Below are 11,241 nucleotides of genomic sequence, written 5' to 3'. Positions count from 1 at the left end.
TCAGAAAGAAAAGGTATGTGTGTCAAGCCTGTGTGCTAACGCGTATTACAAACTTGCTGAAGTTTTTGTGTAGGTATAGTTATTTCCAATTACATAGCATTATCAAGCATTTTATTTCACATTTGAATGTATCAATGATCTCACATTATCCTACACAAGTATTCTCATGAGTAAGCATAAATAATAATATTCATCATGGTTGTTGGTCTATTAAGCAACATGAAGTTGTTAATATCCGTAGCAGTAGTTACCTGCGCATACTTGTATCGTGAGGAACTGAAATTCTACTATGACAGTTTCTTAAATCCCGTCGAAGACAAACCCGGGATCTTCACGGCGACTAAACTGGCTCAATATGACGGGGTAACACGTAAAAGTCTGTATTTAGCTGTACTAGGTACTGTCTTTGATGTTACAGAAGGTAAAAGACATTATAAAAAGGGTGCTTCATATCATTATTTCATAGGTAATTCATGTTCTTTACCGTTTATACTTATTTTTGTTTGTTTATAGTATTGGTGAGTTTACCTAATTAATTCTAAAACAATTCAGGCAAAGATGGATCAAGATCTCTTGTCACCGGGGATTTCCAGGATGAAAGCAATGAAAGGGACCATGTTATGGACTTGTCCTGTACCGAAATACTCACGGTTATCAATTGGAGAGATACATTTAAGAAAAAGTATAAACAAGTTGGTATGTTAGCAATTTTTTTATGAGATATTTTTTTACTTTTAAATTACTTGGAATTTTAATATGTATTCTGTTACCTTGTTCATTTAATATATGAGTCACTACAGGTAAAATAAATATCACATTATTTTTCTCAGGAGTCCTGATAGGAAGGTACTATGACAAAGATGGCCAGGAGACTGTCTATATGGAAGAGTTCTACAATAAAATACAGGAATGTCAAGAAGAGAAAGAAAAGTCAAGGAAAGAAGATCAGAAGTATCCTCCATGTAACATAGCGTGGAGTGCTGATGAAGGCACTAAAGTGTGGTGCACAACATCAAGGTTATTTAATTATTATTATCATAGAGGGTAGGTTAGGTTAGGTTAGACACCAGTAAGTCTGACAACCAGTCTTACCTAGGGATATTGGTAGTAATTGCCTATCTGACCTCCTCAACCCGTGCAGTCACTACTTGTAAAACACTGGTGCCCAGCTGCAGTTGGTTAGGCTGGAAAGCATCCAAGCCCCTGACCTTTGAATACAAAAGTATATTTTTCTACCTCACTTTTAGTGATCAAAGACATTGGACCCTAACTTGAAAAAAGTATGATTAAGGTGTAAGTTGCATCTCATTAATTACATTACCATGTTCTCTGCTTAAGAACTGCTAAATATTAAATTGTTTGAATGCAAAAAATTATACTTGTCTAGTTCAAAGTACATTTTCAATACAATATGAACTTTTTACCTGCTATGTTAGGAAATTCCCCAATAACAGATATTGATGGATCTTATTTATGATGGGCAAATAGAAGCACCTAAGATCTATAAGCTCTGACTTTTTTTGCTGAACTTTAAAAAATGACCAGTACCCACTATTGTGCACAAAAGATTGTCTTGACTTTTTATTGTAAAGGTAGGATGGTAGACACAAGAAGTATACAATGTACTTATTTGTGTTTAAGTTAGGTTTTCTCTTGCAGAACATTATCCAGTTTTATGCTTAGTATTGTCCTAACATACTCATTCATTGCAACTGTTTGCTTATTAATAAATGTAATGTTGTTTTAAATTGTAGTGGAGGCATTAAAAGGAGTTGGACTGGGGTTCCTCGGCAACTCTTCACTCCTGGCGTGGAAAAGCCCCGCTGTGTGTGCCTGAATGAAGCTGATCAAGGTTCTGCAGGTCTTATCAAAGAATATGACAACTGTCCTAAATCATCTATAGAGTGCAAGGTTCAAACTTAAACTTTTATGATAGTAACTATGAATATATTACTTTATTCCAAACTAAATCTCTTATTTTTTTCTTATAAATAAAAGATGTTATTAAATTGAGTATTTTATTTTGTATGAACAATACACATAAACATGGGAACACATTACCATAGGTAATAAGTCTTTTAGTCTTAATTTCATTAGGTTTCCTTATCTTTATTTGGCAAACAAGTTTCTGTCTGTACTACTTCATCCAATTCTAAACATTCTATAGTTTTGAGAAATACTTGCATTGGTATTTTCTTTCTATTCAAAAATGTTTTGTTTCCCAATAATTTCTTTATCTTAGCCCTACGCTTCTTTATTTTGTCTTTTGTATACTGATTCCCTAGTTGGAATGTTAGCAGTCTTTTTACTTTCCTTCCACCAATAAGCACTTCAGTCTCATTATTCTGAGCTTTGGGTTCTTCATAAATGGTTTCCAAAGTCTGTGACAAGGATTTAACTTTCTTGTTCAGATACAGTGCTTCTATTTGCTTAGGGTTAGCATTTTCAGTCATAATACGTTTACTAGGCTTCATACAAACCCTACGATTGGAGGATTTACTTGTTTCTGGCATTATCGACTTTCTTTTTCTCAAAACTCGTGAGGGTAATTCAGGCACATGCGATTTTTCTTCATTAGCTTCTATGTTGGGTTCATCAATCTCCATTATATCTAGATGTGCCATCTTATTGGGCAGCTCAGTATCTAGTCTGTAATTGAACGTTAAATGTTTGTAACCAAGAGTATTCAATAGAAATAACGGAATTTGTGATTTATAAACTATAAAAAGCAGCTTACCTAGACGCTTCCATTATATTACATGAATACAGTTCGATTGTTGTACAATTCCGAGGCGATAACAAAACATAAGTACAATAAAAACTACTTTTAATACTGAAAAAACCGTTTCTTGTATAAGCAAAAATCGAAAGACTACAAACAAAACTAATAAACAGACAGCGTGCAGACAGCGCATGGGGATGCAACTGAAGTACAATAATTTTCTGAGGTTTTTTTTTAGAAATGCGCCATCTAGTGACGGATGCCCCGTAACTTGGGTATTTGTACTTCGTTTTAGTCACTAGATGTCACTGCACCTTAGACCGATATTTCATCGATTTAATAACAAATCTAAAAAAAGTTTTGTGATTAGAAATATTAACAAATATTGTAATTAAATAATTTTATGATTTATTTTTAATTATTTTTTATCTATGAGGACGTCTTAGTTAATCACAATAATCACACTACTTGAAACCACTTGAAACACTGACGATTGACATTGACAGTCGACCATACTTTTAAATTAAACCGTTTTCCGTTTTCTAACGTGTTGGTTTATTCTGAGTGTTATTTTCTGGTTTTTTTATTACGATTGTTGCGTGTTCCTGGACTCTGATACTGACTGCTTCTGTGATTGACCTGGCTTCGTATTTTGGACCTGTGATCTACTGCATTTTCATTGACCCGGCTTTGTATTTTGGAACCTCGATCGACTGCTTTTACATTGACCCGGCACCGTATTTAGGACTAGAAAATGCGTCCAGTGGATCGTCTTAGGGGCGGAATGCCATCAACGTCAAGATATAAGTGCTACTTTGATTGTGACAATGACGGTAAGTTCAAAACTTTTAACTTTATAATGCACGTAATTTATCTTTTGCTGATAGGCTGCACAATATCCATTATTGTCATCCGTGCAATCTGTGGTCATCATAGTCCTTGAGTCATCAAAAATCTAAGATGCACTACCACACACACTCCTGTCCTGACCCTACACAAACAATTGAAACTGCACATTAACTTTTATATCCAATCAAAAGACTCGGAATCTACGTATAAGACAAAGCCCGCTCTAGACGACCCTCTGACCAAATAACTTCATCAGGTTTTAAAACTATGATTTTACAGTGGCGTAGCATGGGATTCCGCCGCCCGGGGCGCAGGTATATTTAGCTGCCGGTCAGTGGGTAGTCTTAGGGGCGAGCCCCCTTATTTAGGTACTTATTTAAATTCAAATGACTACAATTTAATAAAATTCTAAAGATGGTTTTGGCAAGAAAGAATTATTATTGATATCGACTCATGACCAGGTGCGGTCTCAGCCCATGATTTTGGGATTCACTAGGGTGCTGGAAGGAATACTTTCAGAAATTGTTACTGGCTCTCTTTGATATGTAGTGCAGCAGTGTGAAAATTTTAGCATCCTACCTAGGATTTTGTTGATTCATACACTAATGATCTATGTATAACTTTGTCGATTCATACAGCATGCAACAATATTTTTTGCAAACTAGGATATGTTAGATTTTCCTTTAAAGCTCAAAAAACATAAAGCCTTGTGTGGACTAAGCATTTATTGTCAAATTAAACGAAAAACAAGCAGATGTAAAAATTCAAGAGCGAGTCGAAAAATTTAGTACCCTGCCTGCCTGATAGGTTAGATCTTCTTTTAGTAGACAAGAAGTTATTGGGAGGTAGGCTAGAAGTATAGATAGATATCTATCTATCTTGTTGTATTTGTTATGGTGGTGGTGGTGGTATCTATACACACTATGTACACCATAACAAATTACAATTTAAAACTTAATAACTAAAAGGGGTGTAACAATGGGTGGTCTTATCGCTAAAAGCGATCTTTTACAGACAACCTTTAATGTATAGTGACTCTTCTCAAGAAAATTGTATTATGGGGTGGCATAAATAGGAACTGACAATGTAAAGGCGGCAAAAAATGCCTTTGCCTCTACTGTCAACGCTATCAGCTTCTACTTGGCTTGATGCTGCAGCTAGGCGGCGGTGCCGGCCCCTAGAGTAGCGCCACCCAGGGCCATGGCCCCCTCGGCACCCCCATGCTATGCTACTGTGATTTTATTTACTTCAACTGTGGTGTTCCTGTTCTAGTACTGCTAGACCTCAGCTATTATTTCTAGTGTTAGATTAATATTCAAGGATGGTATCACAGTACATTACTAAAATTTTATACATATGATGATGATATCTATTACGGTATTTTAATGAGAGTGAGTTGTTCATGTATAAAAACTTCTTGATTTCAGGCCCATTGCACCGATTTCCTAAACCTGAATACCCACATTTGGAAAAGTTTAACTCGTGGAAAAAAGTACTAGATAAAGCTTTACAAGAGAAAGGCGACATCTACATTTATAACCAAATTCGATTTTGCGACAGACATTTTGAAGAGTGTTACCGTTCAGCCAGTCACCGACTTACTCCAAATGCAATACCAACTCTAGGTACCTACTATTTAGATGTCTTATGTTATTTAAATCTTAATAGAAACAAAACCACATTTCTTTGCCTTCGCTGTAATAACAAAATTGTTCCTCAAATATTAAATAAAATTTTCTACTGAATAATCTAATCCTAATTAGAAGAAAATAAAATGAATATTATATACCAAAAATAATTGATGCAACATGCTATCTTCTAAGAATTAAATGAATATTGTTCTATATTCTACATAATTATACAGTAACTATAAATAATTTCATCCTTTTGCAGATTTATCTACATTACCAGGTGGTCAAACTCTTGAAGGTCCATCGGGACATGTCGAGGCAGACATGTCGAATTTATTAAACATTTCGCAAGATAAACTTGCTGTCATTGAGCCATCCAGCTCTACCCACTATCATAGTGATGTACAGAATGCATTACAGACAGCTGAACGCCCTAAAGGTAAATATTTTTATTGACAATTGACCTTTGACTTGTAACATTAGGTTTTTCTTTCCATCATCAGGATTCCAATTTGTTTCCACTGTAGGGTCATAAAACTTCTTGCAGAGAGAGAGAGTGGGCATTTAAGCGTACATAGGGAAATAAGGACAGAGAAAGCGACTTTGTTTTATACTATGTAGTGAAGCCTATGTGTTATTACATTTTTTATAAGCTATATTACTGTAAAGTTTCATCTAAATCCGTTTAGTAGTTTTCGCGGGAAAGAGGAACAAACATCCTCACAACATTTATAATATTAGTACTAGTATAGGATTATTTCATACTAACTGCGTCCCGCGGTTTCACCCGCGTATACCGGAATAAAAAATAGCCTATGTCTAATTCCAGGGTATAAGCTATCTACATACCAAATTTCATCCAAAGCCGTTCAGTAGTTTTTTCGTGAAAGAGTAACAAACATCATCCAAACTTACAAACTTTCGCGTTTATAATTTTAGGTAGGATTATTTCCGCACTTGCAGGAATCAATAAATGTAAGACAATAACAAATCTCCGAACTTGTAAACCTGAATTAAATGGATTAATAATAATAACTTGATATAATCCTACAACTTATGTGTCATAATAATTATTCATCCAAATAGCTAGTTCTAACCATCCATACCATTTTTTTTCGTTGGTAGAAAAGGCCCAAAAATGTATGGAGTCTGAATGATCTTCTTTATATCCATTTTTGTTTACCCATAAAATCCCCATAAAAAATATTTATCAAGCTTGTATCTGCTGTTGTAGGGAAGTCTCCACTTTTTGTATCTGTTCCTCGAAGCCTACCTATTCCAATCTCTGGTCATAATATAATAACAGAACAATATTATGTAACATATTTTTATCACAATTCTATTAAAACTTTGTGTAACACTATTTCTTTGATCTGAGGTGTAACATAATTTAAATTACAGGTTCTAGGAAAAGAGGGACTTGTCAATATTTAAAACGAGTCGTCACCTCCAAAGAGAAGGAGATAATAAAGTTAAAACAGAAAGTATTGAAGCTGAAAAAGAAATATAAGGAACAAAATAACAAGAAACTCTCTGCAAGGAAAATTTCCACATCAAAATCATTTTTGAAAGAGTTAAATAAAATGCCTGCAACAATAAAAATATTTACTTCCCTCCAAATGAAATGGAAAAAGAAACCACGAGGCAGGCGATTTACATTTAACGAAAAAATCATGGCATTGACCATTTACAAACAGAGTCAGAAAGCTTACAACCTCATGCGAAAAATGTTTGTCTTGCCATCAAAGCGCAGCCTACAAAAAATGTTGAGTAAATTTGAACTGAAACCAGGCTTCAATCCTGATATATTTAAAAATTTAAAAGCTACAGTAGCAAAATTGCCGGCAGAAAAAAAGTTGGTCAATTTACTGTTTGATGAGGTATCATTGGCTCCGGGTGTTTTTTACAACCCTGCCCTAAAACAGATAACTGGTTTTGAAGATTTTGGGCACAGACAAACAAAAAAACTCGCAGATCATGCCTTGGTCTTTATGATCAAGGGTATAAAAAGCAAAGTGAAACAACCTTTATGCTTTTCATTTTGCCAAGGTGCCACGAAAAAGGACGATTTAAAGAAGCTGATCAAAACAATAATAAAAGAAATCTCCAATACTGGATTGATAGTTATTGCCACTATATGTGACCAATCAGCCACAAATATTTCTGTGATAAAAAGTCTTCAAGAAGACACAAAACGCAAATATTTACAAGAGGGTAATGAATATAGGACCCAAGCCTTCGAGTTTGAAGACCAAAAGGTCTTCCCATTATTTGATCCTCCACATCTTTTAAAGGGAATGAGAAATAATTTACTCGCCAAACATTTGAAATTTGTACAAGATGGGAAAACAAAGTATGCAAAGTGGGAACATTTGGAGATGCTGTTGAAGTTAGATGTTGGGGATGATGAAATTAGGCTTGTTAATAAATTAACAGAAAACCATGTTAATAAAGAGAAAATTCCAAAAATGAAAGTGAAATATGCTGCACAAGTTTTCAGCCAAAGGGTATCATCAGCATTGAGATTCTTAGCAAGTAAGTATGCTTTTTATTGTTCTCATTATTTTCTCTATATTTAAAAAAAATTGCTATTAATTTACTAAATTAGATTTTTATTTTTAATTTACATGTTTTTAACCATCTTCATTCTCCACAGACAAATTAGAAAGTTCATTATTTTTCTTTAAAATAATATTAGATGTCCTGGCTACATTTATAAGTTCAAAAATATTTAAAAACAAACAATTGAGATGCTATTTCTCTCGATAAAATTCAAAATAAAAATACAATTCATATCTAATAATTTATCTAAAATTGGCTATGTCAATATTTAAGATGCATAAGATATATTGTTGGAATAACATTATAAATTGAAATGAAATAATAAATTAAAATTATCATATTGAAATAAAAATTTGAGACATTATGAAACTACAAAATATAGTTTAATGTTGGTTTCTTACTAATTATATTTACACCCACAACTATTTACTGAACCAACTGATAAAGACGCACAGTAAATCGTTACTGCCACTTTAAAGTTTGTAAGTTTGTGCCTTTTCGACACAGCCGTGAGGCACACCGTTTAATTTTTTAATTAAATTTTTGTATTTTTGTTTTTTTATTGTGTGCCCCTAATCTGGGTCGAATAAATGTATTTTCTTTCTTTTTTCTTTAATTTCGGTCCACAATAGCAAAAAAGATTGATATGAACTGTATTCTAGTACTTATTTAATATATTGTTTCAGAACACAACCTTCTTCCGGCGGAGTGCGAAGAAACTGCTGATTTTCTACTCATTATGGACAAACTATTTGATTCTTTCAATGGACATTCATATACAGGTGATCCAAAAATTTTCAAGGGGTGTGTAATGAATAATTCTCCTCATTTTAGATTATGGACAGAGGTAGTTCCTATATTGGATTCAATGACTTTTAAAACTATAAAAAAAAAACGGGATGGTACAGAAGAAGTAAGATATGAAAAAGTGCCATCCCTTCAAAATTGGATCCACAATATTAAAACGTTTAAAGAAATGTGGGAGTTTTTAAAAATCAAATATAAAGTTACTAGCCTTTTAACCAGAAATTTCAATCAGGACCCTCTTGAAAATTTTTTTTGTAACATTAGAAGTAATGGGATACGAAATGTTAATCCCTCGTGCCTACAATTTATTAATGCGTTCAAAACTTTGTTACTTAATAATTTAAATTCGCCCCATTCTGTAAGTGCCAACTGTGAAAAAGATGAAAATAAATCACTGCAATCTTTCAAAGATCTTCTTGCTGAAAAACAAAACAATGAAATTGAATTGGTTAGTGGTGATTTTCCTATTGATTCTTTAATTATAGTTCGGCCATTCAGAGAATGCGTTCCTGACACGTCGCGATTGAACTGACGACGTAACTTTGCAATGGCGTTGCAGTTACGATAAAAATATTTTTGCTGGTTGTTTACCGTTTTAACAATTGAGGAGCATTAAAACAACATTATTATATCAATAATCAATGAATGTTATAATTTTGTGCCAAACTGAGTGTCAAATAACTTGGTAAACAATATTTTTCTAAATCTATACTGCGCTATTACAAGGTTATGTCAGCAGTTTATATTTTGTAGTGCTGTGCTAAAAATAACAGGCAAGTATCGTAATCTCTTCTTATACAGTTATAATATAAAATAATACGTTTTGATTTTCTTTTTAAGAATTGGAAAATAATGGACTATAAGACTTAATTATAACGTTTATGAAATATAAAAATAAAACTATGACCAAACCGCATTTTTATACTTAGATTAAAAATGGTAACCCCAAATGGCGTTATGGGCCGCCATTTTGTGACGCTAAAACAGTCGTCCGTTGTCGTTTCGTGCGCATAGACCACGTTTTTCAAGTGTTTTCGATCTGTTTTTATTTGATTACCCGGCTTTTGTTAGACCGAGATATCAGGATTGATTCTGTTATTGATAATAATATAATTATACATGTAGGCGAAGATGATGATGAAGACACCACCTCCTCAAGCAAATCGGAGTCTGATTAATATTCTGTTCGCACATTCAATTCAATGTACTTGTAACAAAGAATAAATAAAACAATTTTATTATATGAATATTACCTTTTTTTGGTTTCCACTTAAATAACTAAAATATAAAACAAATGATTCCGCCAATTTAAAACGAAAATAATCTTAAAATAATGCGGCGGTTCATTTTGAAGGAACGGTAACGAACTCAGTGTTATGTTGTGCCCATCACTAGTCGTGACTAACTGATAGGTGTCAGGAACGCATTCTCTGAACGGCCGAAGTATAATACAATGAACCAAATTAAATGGAATGACTCGATTTTGCATGCCGAATCAAAAAAATATGTAGCAGGATACATTGTAAAAAAATCGAAATGTAAAGTGTTCAAAAAATGTGGAACATGTACTAATGATATATTAAGAAAGGAAATTGATTTTGAATCATTTAATTATGAAATAGATTATACGAAAAAATCCTTATTTAATGCATGTGATGATTTTATAAAATTATTAAATGAAATATATTATATGATTGTTGCATGTTTACGAGATTCACCTGAAATAAAATATCTGAAAGAAAAAATGAAATTTTACATCAATTGCCATTGTGATTTTAGTATAATTACTTGTATAGTTCATAAAAATAAATTAATTGATTTTATAATTAATATGTCAATTAATTTAATCATTCACAGTTGGTGCACCGGGGTTAATAGAATAATTAACGGAAAAATAACAAATTTCGATGTAAATGATGAAATTAAGTTACAAGCATTTAAATATTGTAATACACATAAAAAAAGGAAATAAAATATACTTAGCCGATAAATGTACTCTTTATCTTTTGTTTTTTTATTATCTCCCATAATATTATTGACTAGACTAGAAGTTGGAAACTGAAAACTGGAAACTGGAACTGGAAATTGAAATCACTGTTTTAAATTCAATTTACAGTAAATTGAATTTAAAACAGTGATTTCAATTTTCAAATTTAAAAACATATTTAAGAGAACTCTTGAAAAGCGCCATCTACCCTAACCATACATGAAGTAACCACGCCATCTTGTGACGGGGGCCCGTTAACTTTCACGCTAGTAAGTTGTTTTGAACGATGAGTTGCGTATCTATCTCTATATAGTGTATTATCTATGAGACAGCGCGCCACACGTACATTAACGTAAAGTGGCAAGGGGGTGGGGGGAAATTGTTGCCTGCCAGGCCACAGACTATTCAGACATTTTTCGGTTAACAGATGATCGGGCACAGAGTAAATGTACCTTGCGTATTGTCATACACTATCTCTAACTCAGATTAATAAATATTCTGGTCGATCTATTATGTATTTATTACTATAAATTATTTTATTAATATAGCACGCCTGAATAAGAATTTCCGATAATCTAATCATGGTGTAACTAACTTTTTATTACATTTGGCCAATTTTGTCAAGTCCGACAAAATATTTTAAAATTCAAAACCTGTTTGATTCGTTTAATACATATTTAATT

General features: G+C 33.0%; 2 protein-coding genes across 2 annotated transcripts; one reads left to right on the top strand and one right to left on the bottom strand.

The window, feature by feature from the left end:
* Positions 1 to 19: 19 nt before the first annotated feature.
* LOC124631559 (neuferricin homolog) lies at positions 20 to 2,009 on the top strand. The gene is made up of 4 exons (XM_047166026.1): positions 20 to 466; positions 553 to 696; positions 831 to 1,017; positions 1,755 to 2,009. Exons 1-4 carry the CDS (start codon positions 196 to 198, stop codon positions 1,921 to 1,923), a joined length of 771 nt encoding a protein of 256 aa, XP_047021982.1. The 5' UTR covers positions 20 to 195; the 3' UTR covers positions 1,924 to 2,009.
* Positions 2,005 to 11,016, bottom strand: LOC124631560 (protein PRR14L-like). Its single transcript, XM_047166027.1, has 3 exons — positions 10,893 to 11,016; positions 2,738 to 2,901; positions 2,005 to 2,649 (listed from the first exon to the last, which is right to left on the bottom strand). Exons 2-3 carry the CDS (start codon positions 2,749 to 2,751, stop codon positions 2,094 to 2,096), a joined length of 570 nt encoding a protein of 189 aa, XP_047021983.1. The 5' UTR covers positions 2,752 to 2,901; positions 10,893 to 11,016; the 3' UTR covers positions 2,005 to 2,093.
* Between the last annotated feature and the right edge of the window lie 225 nt (positions 11,017 to 11,241).

Source organism: Helicoverpa zea, chromosome 6 (genome assembly GCF_022581195.2).
Source record: "Helicoverpa zea isolate HzStark_Cry1AcR chromosome 6, ilHelZeax1.1, whole genome shotgun sequence".
NCBI lineage: Eukaryota > Metazoa > Arthropoda > Insecta > Lepidoptera > Noctuidae > Helicoverpa > Helicoverpa zea.
Note: the sequence above shows the minus strand (reverse complement) of the source record. Positions and strands in the feature narration are given on the sequence as shown.

What these genes read in the sequence shown, in the direction of transcription:
- LOC124631559 (XM_047166026.1), top strand. Translation starts at nt 196, where the DNA reads ATGGTTGTTGGTCTATTAAGCAACATGAAGTTGTTAATATCCGTAGCA. An exon ending in GAAAAAGTATAAACAAGTTG is followed by an intron (nt 697 to 830) that starts GTATGTTAGCAA and finishes TATTTTTCTCAG; the next exon opens with GAGTCCTGATAGGAAGGTAC. An exon ending in GTGTGGTGCACAACATCAAG is followed by an intron (nt 1,018 to 1,754) that starts GTTATTTAATTA and finishes TTTAAATTGTAG; the next exon opens with TGGAGGCATTAAAAGGAGTT.